The 17,754-nt window shown below is 37.8% G+C and overlaps 1 protein-coding gene across 6 annotated transcripts in view; it reads right to left on the bottom strand.

Moving 5' to 3' along the window:
* NEK10 (NIMA related kinase 10) overlaps window positions 1–17,754 on the bottom strand; it is a 180,719-nt gene that overhangs the window by 76,343 nt on the left and 86,622 nt on the right. For 5 of the 6 annotated variants that reach the window (XM_021071459.1, XM_021071458.1, XM_021071456.1 and 2 more), the window contains 7 exons: window positions 16,677–16,741; window positions 14,011–14,113; window positions 13,788–13,916; window positions 13,153–13,290; window positions 10,608–10,653; window positions 7,580–7,701; window positions 6,936–7,038 (listed from right to left, as the gene is read on the bottom strand). In XM_021071459.1, coding sequence (XP_020927118.1) covers window positions 6,936–7,038; window positions 7,580–7,701; window positions 10,608–10,653; window positions 13,153–13,290; window positions 13,788–13,916; window positions 14,011–14,113; window positions 16,677–16,741 — 706 coding nt within the window. The remainder of the gene's footprint in view (window positions 1–6,935; window positions 7,039–7,579; window positions 7,702–10,607; window positions 10,654–13,152; window positions 13,291–13,787; window positions 13,917–14,010; window positions 14,114–16,676; window positions 16,742–17,754) is intronic. The other variant, XM_021071460.1, reaches the window with a different exon arrangement.

Consider the following 17,754-nt stretch of genomic DNA (forward strand, 5'->3'; position numbering starts at 1 on the left):
AGAAGCCCCAGGGCAAACGACAATACAGTTGGGATCACAGCCCCACGGCCCCTCAGTAAACAGGCTACCTAAAGACCCCTCAGGCACACAGCTGCCTCTAATCCCATCCAGAGACTAAGCCCCACCCAACAGAGGGGTTAGAATGGGTTCCTCCTACCAGGGGGCAGGCATCAGCCCCTCCCATCAGGAAGCCTACAGCAAGCCTCCCATACTGACTTCAGCCACAAGGGGGGCAGACACCACAAGTAAGAGAGGCTACAACCCTTTTATCTGTAAAAAGATCACCACACCAAAAACCTATACAAATGAAAAGACAGGGAACTCTAACTCAGATGAGGGGCAAAGGAAAAACCCCAGAAAAACAGCTAAGCCATGAGGAGATTCTCAGCCTCCAGGAAAAAGACTTCAGACTGTTGATGCTGAAGATGATGCAAGACATCAAAAATAAACTGGAGGCAAAGATGGATAACTTACAGGAAACACTGACCAAAGAGATACAAGATACAAAACTTAAAACAAGAAGAGATGCAAACTACAATAACTGAAATACAAAATTCACTAGAAGCAGCGAACAGCAGAATACAGGAGGCAGAAGAACAAATAAGCAAGGTGGAGGACAGACGAGTGGAAATGATGGATTCAGAACAGAAAAGAGAAAAAAGATTGAAAACAAATGAAGAGAGTCTCAGGGAACTCTGGGACAACGTGAAACGCACCAACATCCATATTATAGGGGTGCCAGAAGGAGAAGAGAGAGAGAAGGGGACAGAAAAAATATTCCAAGAGATAATAGCCAAAAAACTTCCCTCACATGGGAAAGGAACCACTCACTCAAACCCAGGAAGCACAATGAGTACCATACAAAATAAACCCAAGGAGGAATACACCGAGACACATATTAATCAAGCTGACCAAAATTCAAGCCAAAGAGAAAATCTTGAAAGCAGCTAGGGAAAAGAACCAAGTAACATACAAGGGAACCCCAATAAGGTTATCGGCAGATTTGTCAGCAGAAACTCTGCAGGCCAGAAGGGAGTGGCATGATGTACTTCACGTGATGAAAGGAAAAAACCTCCAACCAAGATGACTTTACCCAGCAAGGCTCTCATTCAGATTTGGACGAGAAAGCAAAACCTTCACACATAAGCAAAAGCTGAGAGAATTCAGCAACACTAAACCAGCCTTACAACAAATACTAAAGGAACTTCCCTAGGCGGAAAAGAAAAGACAGCAACAGGAAACAAAAATCCCACAGACGACAAGGCTCACCAGTAAAGGTATATATACAGTAAAGATACGAAATCATCCATGCACAATTATACCACCAAAGTCAGAAATCATGAGAAGAGGTGGGTACAAACGCAGGACACTGGAGATGAACTTGCAATTAAGAGAACAACAACTCAAAACAATCTCATATACATATAGGCTCTTACATCAAAACTTCAGAATGACTGCAAACCAAAAATCTACAATTGATACATAAACAAGGAATCTCTGGAGAAGAAATATATCTCATAGTAAATAAGTGCATAATCCACCATGAAGGGGGTCATTTGACATCATTCTTGGAATGCTGAAGTCTCCTTAGATCTTATTCTGATTTCCTCTCCATCAAAGAATTTATCATAATTATAATTAAATAATGCAACTGTACAATTAAATAATACAGTTCTACAATTGTATTATTAATAACCATTTCTCTCCATGGTACAATACAAGGTCTATAATGCCTTGTTTATCACATCACCTAGAATGGGGTAATGCCTATATTGAAGAATCAATAAGATGTAATGAATTGTGTAGATATATTTATATAGTTACATTGTTTTTTAACCAATTTATGCATTTTATATTTTACTTATTTTCAGAGGGTGTATTATTTTTGTTATTCTTACCAGTTAAGTTATTCTTTTTATGATGCTATATAAAATATTTAATGGTATATAAGGCTTCCTTCTTTATAAATTTCAGTTGCACAATATACACGATTTTAATATAATGCTGATTTTTAAAGAAAAATTGAAATGTAATAGATAATACTAAAGTAAAGATGAAAGCCATACAAAATGGGATAAAGTATAGAATAAATTTCCTATTTGTCACAGCATATTTTCCATTCCACTTTTCCAGAGGGAGTCACTTAATCTGTTTCTTAAGACCCATGATATAATAATCTGTGTGAATGTAACTGTGTTTAAATATATGTATTTTATTTTGTAAAAATAAATAAATAAATAAATAAATAAATAAATAAATAATTATTGGTGAGGGAACCCTTGTGCACTATTGGCAGGAATGTAAATTGTTACAGCCACTGTGGAAAATGATACGGATGTTCCTCAAAATATTAAAAAATAGAACTACCATATGGTCTAGCAATTCGACTTTTGGGTATTTATTTGAAGAAAAAAAAACCCCACCAATTTGAAAAGATATATATACCCCTATGTTCAGTGCAGCATTACTTAAGGTAGTCAAGATATGGAAGCAGCCTAAGAGCCCATCTTAGATGAATGAATAAAGACAATGTGAGATATATACACATACATACATACATATATGAATCAGCCATAACAAAGAATAAGATATTGTCACTTGCAATAACATGAATGGACCTTGGGGTCGTTATACTGAGTGAAATAAGGCAGACAGAGAAAGACATGCCACATAATCTCACTTATATGTGGACTGCAAAAAACAAATAGACAAAACAAAAATCAAGCTCATACATATAGAGAACAGACTGATGGTTGCCAGGGCAAAGGGTAGCGGGTAGGAGAAACAGGTGATGAAGGTCAAAAGGTACAAACTTTTAGTTATAAAATAAATAAGTCATGGAGATGTAATGCACAGTATGGTGACTAAAGTTAATAATACTGTACTGCATAATCTGTAAGTTCCTAAGAGAATAGATCTTAAAAGTTTTCAACACAAAAGAAGAAATTTTTTTAACTATTTAAGGTGATGAATGTTAACTAGACATTGTGATAATCATTTCATGATGTATATAAATAGCAAATCATTATGTTGTACACCCAAAACTGATATAATGCTATATGTCACTTATACCTCCAAATAAATTTTTTTTGAAGTAAAAATGATCATTTCTAAGGTGCTATTTCTTAGGAAAGTTACCAGAAGATACACTTTGGCAAAATAGAGGAGTTGAAAAAGAAAGAAAAAGAGAAAGGAAGTAAGAAATAGAGACTCCGGTCAGAAAAGGAGCATGAAAGTTCCAGGACAATAGCTTTGCATCAGACCTAAAGTCAAACTTTGCCTACATTACAGCAAACAGCTATAATGAGCATCCAGGAAAACCAAACTGAGAGTAACTGTCATGTTGGACCACGTGGAGTTAGCACAGAGAGGCACTGGGAACTATATCTAGTCACTTATGATGGAGCATGATGAAGGACAATGTGAGAAAAAGAATGTATACCATGTGTGTGTGACTGGGTCACCTTGCTGTACAGTAGAAAATTGACAGAACACTGTAAACCAGCTATAATGGAAAAAAACAAAAATCATTAAAAAAAATTGTACAGAGGAGTTCCCACCGTGGCGCAGTGGTTAATGAATCCGACTTGGAACCATGAGGTTGCGGGTTCGATCCCTGGCCTTGCTCAGTGGGTTAAGGATCCTGCGTTGCCATGAGCTGTGGTGTAGTTTGCAGATGCGGCTAGGATCCGGTGTTGCTGTGGCTCTGGCGTAGGTTGGTGGCTACAGCTCGGATTGGACCCCTAGCCTGGGAACCTCCATATGCTGTGGAAGCGGTCCTAGAAAAGGCAAAAAGACCAAAAAAAAAAAAAAAAATAGCACAGAGAGGGCTTTTGGAAGATTTGGGAAGAAATAAAAGGTACACAGAAAATGAGGAAAATAAGCAAAAGAAAGGCAATTTAATAACTGAACTCTAAGAAAAACAAAAAGGTCTATTAGGAAGGAAAGGTAATCAACATTGAACAATAATTACACAGTAGTAATAATATAAATACTGAATATTGACAACACCAAATTGTGCTAAAAGTATTGCAGGATTTTTTTTGGGGGGTCACACCCACAGCATATGGAAGTTCCCAGGCTAGAGGTCGAATTGGAGCTACAGCTGCCAGCCTACACCAGAGCCACAGCAATGCCATATCCGAGCTGCTTCTGTGCCCTATACCAGAGTTTGTGACAATGCCAGGTCCTTAACCCACTGAGTGAGGCCAGGGATTGAACCCACAACCTCATGGTTCCTAATCAGATTCATTAACCACTGAGCCACCACGGAAACTCCCATTGCAGGATGGTAGGGGGGAAGAAGAGAAAATAAGAAAACTGAATCCTCCACTATCACAGTAGAAAACCAAATACCAGACAAAAAAGCTAAAAAGAAGTGAAAGTGGTTGTTTTCAGGAAATGGAACTGGGGGTTGCAAAGGGGTAGATTTTTCTTTATAAGCTTTTTAGCATTACTTTATTTTGCAAACCATTTTGATGTGTAGTACCATAAGTTAAAGAAAATATATCTAAAAATTACTTAAAATAGTTTAGAAATAAAATAAATCAGGCTACTACAATAAAAGGTTAATCTCAATGTATTTAAATATAACCAAAAGAAATGACTGCAGCTAATCTAAGAAAATGGAATGAGGGGTTGGCTAATACTCAGAAAATATGGCCTGAATAATCATATAAGAAGGATAAAACAGATATTAAACTAGTAAACAGATCTGTTTAATAGTATTTAAAAGCATATACACTGTTTGCTATGAAATTCAAACACAATTTAAAATAATCCTTATTAACTTATAAGTTGAGATATCTAGATTATATAAATAATAAAAATTCTTAGAAAGACACAAGTACAATTTATTTTAAAAAAGCAAAAAGCTTATAATAAACAAAATTATAATTAACTTCAAATGACTAAGCAATGTGTATCAAGATGAACAGTCACAATTATTTGTTCTTATTTTATTCAAAGCACTGGCTTAAAATATTTTGAAGTAGTTTTGCATTGAAGCTTGTCTATAGAGTTTCTGTTTCAGGATTTTTTTTTATTTTTCAAGCTAATATATAGTATGTTCTACTAACAAAAATCTGGACAGGAAATCTAATCCTTGTTACTGAGGATGTGGTTATGGTAAATATGCACATTTGGAATTGCCTTCAGGAGGAATCAGATTCTTCTAAAATTAAGAGACTGAGCTTTAAAATGCTGTCAAATGTCTTCACATCAATAAAATTTACGGCAGCGGTCCCCCAAGCAGGGTACCAAAAGCAATCCACTGGGGGGCAGAAAAAATATCAAAAACTCTTTTATTTTAGTTTATTTTTTGCTTCTTTTTTTTTGGGGGGGTACACCTGCAGCATATGGAAGTTCCCAGGCTAGGGGTCAAATCAGAGCTGCAACTGCCAGTCTACACCACAGCCACAGCAACATGGGATCCAAGATGTGTCTGCAACCTACATCACAGCTGGCAGAAACAGCTGGTCCTTAATCCACTGAAGGAGACTAGGAATCGAACTCGAGTCCTAATGGATACTATCAGGTTCATAACGTTGAGCCATGATGGGAACTCCAAAGCCTCTATTTTTATTTTTAATGCACCCCTTTACATATTATTTCTGTAGATTTTATGTAATATAGAATAATTGTACAGTGAGAGGTGTATAGAATTTACAAATAAACATACATATTTTGGCAGTGTGTTATCAAAAAAATTTCCTGGTGGAATGCTGTGATCACATATACTTGCAGACCACTGGTTTAGACATCTCGCTACTTGTAGTTGGTGAACCATTAATAGTCCATGAGAGTAACTTAAGTGGTCATGAGTGAAGGAGGCAGGAGAAAGCTGCCTTTGCACTGAAGGTTCTCTATAGAGTTTCTGTTTCAGGATTTTTTTTTTACTTTTCAACTAATATAGTATGTTCTACTAACAAAAATCCGGACAGGAAATCTAATCGTTGTCACTGAGGATGTGGTTATGGTGAATATGCACATTTGGAATTGCCTTCGGGAGGAATCAGATTCCCAGGAATCTGGGATTAATAGATGCAGACTATTGCATTTAGAATGGATAAGCAATGAGATCCTGCTGTATAGCACTGGGAACTATATCTAGTCACTTGTGACTGAGCATGATGCAGGATAATGTGAGAAAAAGAATGTATGTGTGTGTGTGTGTGTGTTACTGAGTCACTTTGCTATATTGTAGAAAATTCACAGAACACTGTAAACCAACTCTAAGAGAAAAAATAAAAATCATTACAAAAAAATAAAAATAAAAATAATGTAAAAAGAACATAAAGCTAAGCCAAAATGTTACTTTTAAGTTATGACGGAGAATTAGACAACTCTGGGGAAAAAGAAATAACTTTTGTATTTGTAAAACTGTATATAACATTAGGCCTACCTGCTATGGTTGAAAATACTGTAGTAAAAAGTGAAAATGTAGTATACAACCTAGTATACAAATGGCTAGATTTTTTTTGTAGCCCTTGACATGTACCTTTGTCACCCATATGTCACAGATTATATTTGTAACACAAAAACGTGCTTAGGTAGTCATAAAGGCCTTTGTGGATGAAGCAGTGTTCTACAGAAAGGAAAAACCCAGAAACCACTGACTTGGGAATTAAATGCTCAAGCAACCTAAGAGTACTTTATTCTTATTAAAGAACAAATTAACAAGCAAAATATAACTCAGTCAGCAAGAGCTACACTAGACACTGTCCAATACAGCAGTCACGAGTCACAGAGGGATATTTAAGTTAACTAAAATTTAACAGAATTAAAAATTCATATCCTCAGTAACATGCGGCTAGCGGCTGCCATGCTGGACAAATGCCCATCGGTGTGGAATGGGAACATGCCCAGCAGTGCAGAAAGTTCTATGGGATAACTCTGCCCTAGAATATTGAAAATTTTCAGATTCTTCTACTTACTAACTGTCACTCTGTCCTTATCCCCCAGCATAATGTTGTTTGGCGTCAGGTCTCTGTGGACAATCCTCTTCTCCTTGTGTAAGTATCGAAGAGCCAGGCACAGCTTCAAACAGCAAATAACAAAACAACGTTATTTCCCCAATATACCCAGATACATAGTTACTCACGTCCACTACACATGGCTCTAGGACATCAGCTCAGAACTTTCCCGTGTCATAGAAAAGGTTAACACTAAGAGAGGTTAGTCGGACAGTGAAAGACAAACATCATACAATACCACCTATACATGGAGTCTTTACAAAAGGATACAAATGAACTTATTTGCAAAACAGAAACAGATTCACAGACTTTGAAAAACTTACGGTTACCAAAGGAGAAAAGTGGAGGGGGTGGGAGGGATGGACTAGGGGTTTGGGATTAACATATGCACACTGAGGTAAATGGAATGACTGGCTAAAAGGGCCTGCTGTGCAGCACAGGGAACTCGGCCCAGTATTCTGTGATCATCTATGTGGGAAAAGAATCTGAGAGAATGGATGTGTGTATATGAATGACTGGGTCACTTTGTTGTACAGCAGAAATTGTCACAACCTTGTAAATTACCTATACTTCAATAAAACGTTTTTTAAAAAGATAAAAGATACCTGTATAAATATTTTCCATAGTCTCTCTTCAGCGAAATGATGTTGTTTTTCCTTCAAAGAACTGAAATGCTCTCCAAGAGGGGCCCCTTCTATAAGCTCCATAACTATATACAACCTATCATCTACATAAATAAAAAGCAAAAAGTAAATTTAAATTCAATAAATAGAAATAAATACATAAATAAATAAATTCAATATAGACATTGTGAAAAGAACTTACGACTTAGAACCCAAGCTTTCCAATGGGTGTTGTTTAGGGCACAGCACTAAAGAGTTAGAGCTGTGAATCCTGTCAGCTCTGGAGCAGGTGAGTGAGGGCATCTTGGCAACAACTGGAGCCCAGCAAAAATCTTTCAGCTATAGGCAACCTCCCAGCATAAGTTTATACTGGCAAGTAATAGCATTTTGTAGGAATTCCTGTCGTGGCGCAGTGGTTAACGAATCCGACTAGGAACCATGAGTTTACGGGTTCGGTCCCCGCCCTTGCTCAGTGGGTTAACGATCCGGCGTTGCTGTGAGCTGTGATGTAGGTTGCAGACGCGGCTCGGATCCGGCGTTGCTGTGGCTCTGGGGTAGGCAGGCAGCTACAGCTCCGATCAGACCCCTAGCCTGGGAACCTCCATATGCTGCAGGAGCAGCCCAAGAAATAGCAAAAAGACCCAAAAAAAAAAAAAAAAGCATTTTGTATGTATACCAGGATATAGAAGTGTTGAAAGGCGCCAAAGAGAGCCAGTAAATGATCCCAAGTCATGGAGGTGTCCCTGAGGAACAGGTACAGCCACCTTTCCTCTAAGGGGTCTAAAACGTACCCTTGAATCCAGCCAGACATTCAGAAAGTTGGATTTTAAACACTGTTCTTTAGTCACCTAGATTTACCTTACAGTATTTTACAATGAAATCACACCATGGCTTAGCACTGACACTGTTAGAAACACCACTCATGATGGAAATTTCTGTGTTGCCCCCTCAAGAGCTGAGAAAGCTGTCCTCCAGATTCCAGCTTATGGATTCTGGGAACCTCATAACTGACTGGGTCTGTCTCTGCTTTGGATGCCAACAAACAGAAGTAAATTCTACTTTCTCCTCCAAAATCAATATGAAACAATGGTACATGAGAAGTTCCTATTGTGGCTCAGCGGGTTAAGGTCCTGATGTTGTCTCTGTGAAGATGTGGGTTTGATCCCTGCCCTCACTCAGTGGGTTAAGGATCTGCTGTTGCCATAAGCTGTGGCGTAGGTCACAGATGTGGTTCATATGAGGTGTTGCTGTGACTATGGTGTAGACTGCAGTTGCAGCTCCAACTCAACCACTGGCCCAGGAACTTACATAGTCTGCAGGTACGGCTGTAAAAAGGAAAAAAAAAAATGTTAGGTGATACGTATCTTTTATAATGTTCTAGATGTATATAAAATTATGTATACAATATTTACAAAAGTGAAGCCATACTATACATATTCTACAACATACCCTTTTTTCAGTCAACATTCTCATAGGTCAGTTAGTACACACAATCCATGCCATTTTTTCTGCTGGTTACAGAGTATTCCACAAAACAGATGTGTCATAATTTATCTAATCATTCTCCTAAAGACTGACATTCATATTTTTTACAATTTTTAATAATCCTAAGAAATATTTACTGTATTACTAACCTTACCTCCAGCTTGAATTTTCTCACCTTTTATTTCCTTTTATCATGATTTCCTAGTCTATTTTATCATAGTTTATGTATTTTTGAGCCACTTCTAATTCTTTTTGGAAGAGTCAGGTTGGTTATTAAAAGGGTTATTTTGTTTTTAAATTAGGACAAGCTATGTCACTCCAGTCCAAGTCAGAGGCCAATCTGATCTCTTTATGATAGGATATGCACAAGGAAATTATTCTAATATCAAGTACAAATGGCCAAGGGGGCAGGATTTACTGGATAGTTTCAGCACTGAGGTCCTCTGAGTCAACCAGGGTAAGGCAGATGGGTAGAATCATAACAGGGCAAAGCACACAACAGGTCTGCATAACAATAACACAGAAGTGGATACAACACTGTACGTCAACTGTACTTTAATTAAAAAATTAAGATTAAAAAAAGAAATTGACACAACATTGTAAATCAACTATAATTTTTAAAAATTAAAAAATTTTAGGAGTTCCTGTCGTGGCACAGCAGAAACGAATCCAACAAGTATCCATGAGGGTGCAGGTGTGGTCCCTGGCCTCACTCAGTGGGTTAAGGATCTGGTATTGCCATGAGCTGTGGTGTAGGTCGCAGACATGGCTCAGATCTGATGTTGCCATGCTGTGGTGTAGGCCGGCAGCTGTAGCTCTGATTGGACCCCTAGCCTGGGAACCTCCATATGCCATGGATGCGGGCCTAAAAAGCAAAGTAAAATTTTAAAAAACAATGGCATTAACAAAGAGGCAAGTAAGGAAGCACCTTCAAATGGAAATTTATTTTGAAATTTCACAGTGAAGCACATCGGGTATAATACATATGTGTATTACTTCAGTCCAAAGTCTGATTTTTTTTAAACAAGTGACCGAGTTTGATTTTTATCTCAACATTTTGATTCCATTTTTCCATCACTCTATCAGAAAGAGCCTGCCCACGGATTCAGTCAGGGTTCCACTGCCACCTGGTGGCAATTACCTGAACTTTAAGAAAAAGAAATCTCATAAACCTAGCTCTTATGTGGGGGATAGAAAGTGTCATCTGATTCAGTAAAAACAACTTTTAATTTTTTCTTGAAGAAGCCGTCATCCTTTAGTTTTCTTTTCTCCTGATCCCATTAAGGGCTTTTTGTATAAGAAAACAGCAATAATTATTACTTTGGCTTTACCTTTTGACCATTGATTATTAGTGTTTCACTGATTGAGCAAATGATGCACAATGTCATCCGTTGTCATATAAATGACAAAAAAAAAGTAAATAAAATAGTTGATTAAGCTTATTTTGTAACATTCTAAAATAGAAATATGTAAGTAACATAGATGCATTTCCTTTATTACAAATATCATGAAAACTTATACTTACTTTCCAGAAATGTTTTGTAATAGCGTACAATATTGGGATGATAAAGCTAAAAGAAAATAAATCACAAACAATATATTACTTCAAAATACAAACTTGACTTCACAGACAATTTAGTTGAACATCATATGTGAAAACAACAAAGAAATTATCACATTTATGTTTACTTATTAAACTAAGCATTTCAAGATAAAACCTAATTTTTTTATGATTCTTTTTATTTGCTACTTACAAAACTAGTCTGAAAATAGCAATTTCCCATATAGCTTTACCAAACAGAATTAAAAATTTATCTGCTTTATCACCTAATTTAATTAAAAGAGAGGATGATTCCAACACCACACATATGGCATAGACGAGAAAAGTGAATGAAGCAATTAATTTTGAACATATATATGTAGGCTCTTAATCTCTCCCTGAACTTCAATTTTTATATACACTGCGTCTATTTACACAACTGGTGTCTTGCTGTGCTCACCAACATGATTAGCATGAAACTGAAACCATCTAAGAGTTAGTGACTCCAATAAAATTATTCTTGTAACAATAGTTGACAAGGACTTCCTCCTGGAACAAACTTAGGTCGGGCTCCTGTGAGCCCTCCTCCAGACTAGGCCTGCCTGATTTTAGCAAGAATCCTAGGGTTGATCATACTAAATGGAGTAAATCAGACAGAGAAAGACAAACATCACATGCTATCACTAATATGTGGAATTTAAAAAAAAGGATACAAATGAACTTATTTACAAAACAGAAACAGACGCACAGATATAGAAAACAAACTTATGGTTACCGAAAGGGCAAGGGTTGGGGGAATGGACTGTGGGTTGGGGATTGACACATGTGCACTCTTGCATATAGAATGGACGGTCAACAGGGACCCGCTGTATAGCACAGGGAACTCTACCCAATATTCTGTGGGAATTTATAAGGGAGAACAATCAGAAAAAGAATGGACGTGAGTATGCACACAACTGAATCACTTTGCTGTACATCAGAAATCAACATAACATTGCAAAACAACTATACTTCAATAAAATTTTTAAAAATTTTTAAAAAACTAAAAATTTTTAAAAAGAATACTACTAAGCCAGTTTAGTGAGAATTGCTGCACTATTGATATCCTATCAAGTTCCTCACCCCCCATCTTAGTTATCGAATCAAGCATTTCTTCTCCCCAATCTGAGAATTTCCTTAGTAATTTCCTACCCTTTGACCCCCATGTCCCTGACTTTAGTAAATCCCCAGCAATCTCTGCTGTGTTCAAAGGTGAGTTTAATTTCTCTCCCCTGTTGCAGTGGTTTGACTTCTACTGCAGTGGTCCTGAATAAAAGCCTTCCTTGCCATTTATAAGTTCTTATCACAGGGGAAAAAAGTGTCAAGTACGTGTGGTGGGGGGTGTCAACTGGACTTAATGTGGGGATCATGTCACAACATATACAAATACTCAATCATCATGTTGCACACCTGAAACTAGCATACTGTCATGTATCAATTACACCTCAAAAGAATGTATGTGGGAGTTCCTGTCATGGCTCAGCGGTTAATGAACCGAACTAGCATCCATGAGGACGCAGGTTCGATCCCTGGCCTCGCTCAGTGGGTTAAGGATCTGGCATTGCTGTGAGCTGTGGTATAGGTCACAGATGTGGCTCAGATCCAGCATTGCTGTGGCTGTGGTGTAGGCCGGCAGCTGCAGCTCTGATTCGACCCCTCGCCGGGAACTTCCATATGCTGTGGGTGGGGCCCTAAAATAAAAAATCTATTTGTATATAAAAGCTGACTATAAAACAATCTGTTAACAATATTTACTGTAAATTATAAATTGGAGTGGAACTGCAGATTTCTCTGAATAAAGATCATCATATTTATGGCTCTTTATGTCCCAGCAGAGATGCAAATTTAACCAATGGAAAGCAAACAGCCATAAACTGATAGGTCTCCCCAGGAGTTAGAGACAAAGAGTATTCATAATGAATGTATAAACAAAGAAGGCTGAAAAAGAAAGCAATCTTTTCTTTGATCACAGAAAGAAACCCCCTTTCTCTTCCTATGCACTTGTTCTTTCTCCCCAAACAAACCTTCACCATGAGCCTTAATTGAGCTGTTAACATGAGGTTAGAATATTTTGCTTGTGCCAATAAATAATAACTCGTCTTGAAAAAATCCACATTTTTGATGAAAGAAGCCGTATGTGAGGAACGTTAACAACTAGGTTCCACTTGACAAAAGTCAGGAAGCCTGAGTCATACTCTTATGCATGTAAAGAGGTAATACTCTACAATATAATAAGAAGGGAACAGACATGCTTGCTCATAAGTGATACTCTCTGTTATGCATCCTTGGCCCTGATACACTTATAACTCCAGCAACCGTCCAAGGTTCAATGTCAAGCCGTAGGAGAAAAGCTGACATCGCCTCAATGTCAGTTATTTCAAACAGAACCAGTTCTTACACAGCATGGACAAGAACACCACGAGAATCCTACTTTTCTTGATGACATTTATTTAAGGGAACTATCTTCATAAACCATCACCAGAACATTTACCTGTTCTTTAATTATGGTTAATTCAGAAACAATATTCCTCACACTGCTGTCTCGATCTTTTTTATCCTTTCCAAAGGCCGGGTTATGTAAATTGACCTCTTTCATTGCTAAAAGATTTTGACCACTAAGCTTTCTAACCTAAAATAAGAAGGAAAAAAAAAAAAAAAAAGAATGAGTTGTGGCTATAGAGGGAAAGAAAAATTAGATTAATTAGGTCACATGATTAATCCCAAGTCATCTAAATAGGTCACATACCTATAAAAATTCAATTTGCATTTACACTAAGCTCATATCAAAAAAATTGGTATCTCCTGGATCAGTCTGCAATATTTCATAGGATTTTGCTCGGTAAATATAGAAACACTGGTATAAATTTGGAAAATGTGTCATGCATTCTCCAAATTTTGACTATTTGTATGAGAGATTAATGACAGCTTTGGTCAGTGACCAATTTCTGGAGCTGAGAGCTAAGATTAAGACAACATCAGTGCAGCTATCTGTTGGACAAAAACAATCATTCTAATTTTTACATCTATTTGTCCATGACGAGAGCTCCCATTCACTTGTGCGCGGATGTGCAAGTGGACACTGGGTTTTCTGGAAATGTCAGAAATGTTGCTCAAGGGCAAAGTCACCTTGTAAACACAGCCAAAAGCTCCACTTCCAAGGTGATCCAAAATTGCATAGTTGCCTATGTATTTCGAAGGAGCTTTATTCTGATTAATGCTTTCAATATTTTCAGCGATTTGCTTCAGTTCATCCTCCTAACCAAAAAATGAAAAGGAAACAGGTGGCTGTGATAAATCTGTCAGGACCACATAGCATCCTGCCACCAAATATTTACAACTCAAGACTTACCACTAACACGTTCAACTTTGATACCAACTCTTCATAAGCACTGATGTCACGCACATAATGTCCTATATCAATGAAGATCTCAAATAAGTCGGTGGGGAAAAGCCTACAGAGAAAAACACATACACAAGCTTCATGTAGGAGTTGGAAACTGTGGCTTATTCCTTCCCTTTGGGAACTGGCTCACTTGCAGGTTAATTACATTAAATATACTCTTCAACAAATTGGGAAAGTAATACTCATCAACTTATCTCACAAAAATAAGCTAGAGGTATAGTCTATAAGGGGTAAGGAAAAGAAACTGGAAAGTTTGAGAGATCTGCCGTACAAGGTCGTGATTATAGCTAAGAACACTGTTCCACACATTCAAAAAAAGGAGGGTAGAGCTCATGTTATGTGCTTTTTGTCACAATTTAAAAAAAAAAAAAAAAGGATGATAGAGACCTTACGAAAGCCTTATTAAGACATTTCAGGGTGTCGCACCAAATATAGGAATGAATGTTCACTGGGTGTTTATTGAGCACAGAGCGTTTCCACAAATGCCTTTTGGTTCAGTCCTCATATTAGCCCTAGAAGCAAACATGAACCTAATTTTTGAAGGTTTTGTGAAAATAAAATTAATTAAATACAGATGCTTTTAAAATGCAGAGATTTGTGCACCGTGTCCAAGGTACTGGCTTCAAGGGTTTATGAAATCCTTTAAGGTCATTGAAATGATGATTCTGGGCCTTGAAATGAAAAGTTATGGTGAATAGCTAATTTTAATTATTTTTCTTCCCCTAAATTCAAGAAACAAAGTGAAAACATAAAATTTGCCATGCTTCTGAACTCAAAGCTTTGTTTCTGTTGTACCTTATTAATAAAATTCTAGTAAGAACTTGCACCTAAGACTTTGGCTAACCTGCCCACACCTCTATGGTGTGCAGACCACACCTGTAGGTAACCAATGTCTGCTTCCCGAGGTAGTGGTTTTCCTTTTCTCTCTCTCTCTCTCTTTTTTTTTTTTTTTTTTTTTTGGCCACACCCATGGCATGCATAAGTTCCTGGGCCAGGGATCAACCCTGCCACAGCTGCGATCCAAGCTGCTGCTGGATCCTTAACCCACAGTGCCACCAGAGAACTCTTAAGTCAGTGGTTTTTCTGTCATGCTCACCACACAGTCAGAAAGATCCAGCCTCCTCCCCTTCAAATTAATTCCTATCCTGTGAAGGCTATCCAGACAATTTATTTTCTATTGATTAAAAGGAAATGACACAAAGAAAAACAGCATATGATATCACTTACATACAGAATCTTTTAAAAAATCATACAAATGAACTTGTTTACAAAACAGAAACAGACTTACAGACTTCAAACACAAACTTATGGTGGAGTTCCTGCTGTGGCACAATGGGTTAGGGATCCAACTGCAGTGGCTCCGGTCTTTGCAGAGGCATGGGTTTGATCTCCAGCCCAGCATAGCTATGGCATAGGCTGCAGCTCAGACTCAATCCCTGGCCCAGGAACTTCCATATGCCATAGGTACAGCCAATAAATCCCCCCCAAAAAACAAACTTAATCAATGGGGAAAGGGGTGGGGGAATGACTGGGAGTTTGGAATTGGCCTATGCACACTATTGTATATGAAGCGGACGGTCAAGACAGGGACCGGCTGTATAGCACAGGGGACTCTGCCCAATATTCTGTGATAACCTATATGGGAAAAGAATCTGAAAAAAGAATAGATATGCTTGTGTGTATAACTGAATCACTTTGTTGTACAGCAGAAATTAACAAACATTGTAAATCAACTGTACGTCAGTAAAAATTTTTTTAAATGGAGAAAAAAGGAAATGACGAGATCAACTTTGGACATTTTTGAATACGCAACAACAAGCACATATTTTTACTTCATCCATTTAAAATGTTAACAGCTTTGGCACAGAGGGCAGGGAATGTCCCCCAGGTGGCATGTAGGGCTTTCTTGTTGTTTGATGAGAGGGTTTGGCAATGCATCTGGTTTCAGCATGTCACTGTTTATATTTCCCAACACAAACATTTTGGAGTTACCAGAAAAAACTACATTGTCCTTCCTCATTTGGAGAATAGAATCTACATCCTTGTCTAAAAGCAACATTTTCATTTTAACTTAAAAGTTGCGTCACCTGTTAATTTGGTAAATTGTGATGCAACGGAGAAGACATGTTTGCTGGCTATGAGTGTGTGAAAGAGGGATCTGATGAGCAGGTAGTGGGTTCTGCTAAGCCAGAAATTAAGTTTGTAATTTAAAAATTTGTAATTTAAATTTGTAATTTAAAATTTAAATTTAAAATTTAATTTAAAATTTAAAATTTGTAATTTAAAAAATACGAATGACAAATACTAAAGGAAACTCAATTTATTATGGAAAGTAAAATGATAATGTCTAAAACAAAAAAGGAAAAACTAAAAACTCTAGCAGTCACATGTTAAGAGCTATGTTGTTAAAGTCGGCCATGTGCTTTTCTCATCATTTTGTGAATTTTCAGAGTTAAGATATCACTAGGGCAGCTCAGTTTTATCTGTGGATTTTAAGAAATCTGAAGACATGGGTTTTGCATACTGACTCTTAATGTTTGCCTCTAAAGCAGGTATTTGAAAACTGCTGAATCTAATGGCCACGGGTCACTTCCATTTCTCTAAGTTCATACCTTTTAAAGAGTGGTCTGTTTCTTTCCATACTGAAGAGAAACCTCAAGGCTCTGAAAGCATAACACTGGAAAATAAGAGGACATGTGATTTTCAAATGGTAGCTCCACAAAGTAAAACACTTTCAGGACAGAATTATCATGACATGAACATTAATGTAGCTTTATCACCGGCATGGCTGGTCCATGTGGGAGCCAAAGCTTGTAACCAAAAACCAAAAACATCGATCCCCGGGCCAGGTCTCAGGTTTAAAAAACATCTGTGGAGTGGCAAGCTAGGGATCTGGGCCATGTCTCATCCAGTGCCTGTCATTAGTCCCTTTCTAGAAAGTACAAAAGGAGCACAAAGACAAGAAATAAAACTCCTATGCTGAGAAAACCAAATGTCCCGAGATTTCCAGGAGCTCAAGGCTGACTTTGTTTCTGGCCTGCTATGTATGCCTCAATATTTATATAGCTTCTGAGAAAATAAACACTAGAAATGATGGCATATAAAAATAGCCACAGGCACGCTGGACTCAGACTTGACAAATTGGTCTCTTGAGGAAAGCCTTAAGCATTCCCCAAACAGAGCAATCTAGAGTAACTCCCAAGGACTCTAAGGGGCCTGTGAGACTTTTACAAAGAAGAACAAACACAGGACATTTTGCAGTGCTGAGAAAAGAGCCCAGCCTGCAGCTGGCCTGTACGACAGGCCACCACCAAGCGAACAGGCTCTGCTGAGTGCAAATCTGGAATCACGTCATAAAATCAGTGGTCTCCGTGGGGAAGGGTCCCAAACAAAATGGAGCAGGGAAGGGAGGCAGGTAACAAATGACACAAAAGAAGAAGGCTGGTGAGAAAGCAGTGGGGAACATGTGTGTGCCTCAGAAGAATGTCAAGATAAATACTCTAAAAACCCTCTGCTTAACCAGAGGCACCTGCCGGGTACCTTATCTGTGCTGCCTAGAGAATGTAAGTCCTACACCCATATGCCCTCCAAACCCCCTGCCTACCAGCCCAAAGATACCACCAAAAATTTCTCCGCTACATCTGACCATCATTCTCAGGGAAAGTTCTTAAGTCAGATTGAAGGCAAAGG

The sequence above is a fragment of the Sus scrofa genome, chromosome 13, assembly GCF_000003025.6.
Source record: "Sus scrofa isolate TJ Tabasco breed Duroc chromosome 13, Sscrofa11.1, whole genome shotgun sequence".
Classification (NCBI taxonomy): domain Eukaryota; kingdom Metazoa; phylum Chordata; class Mammalia; order Artiodactyla; family Suidae; genus Sus; species Sus scrofa.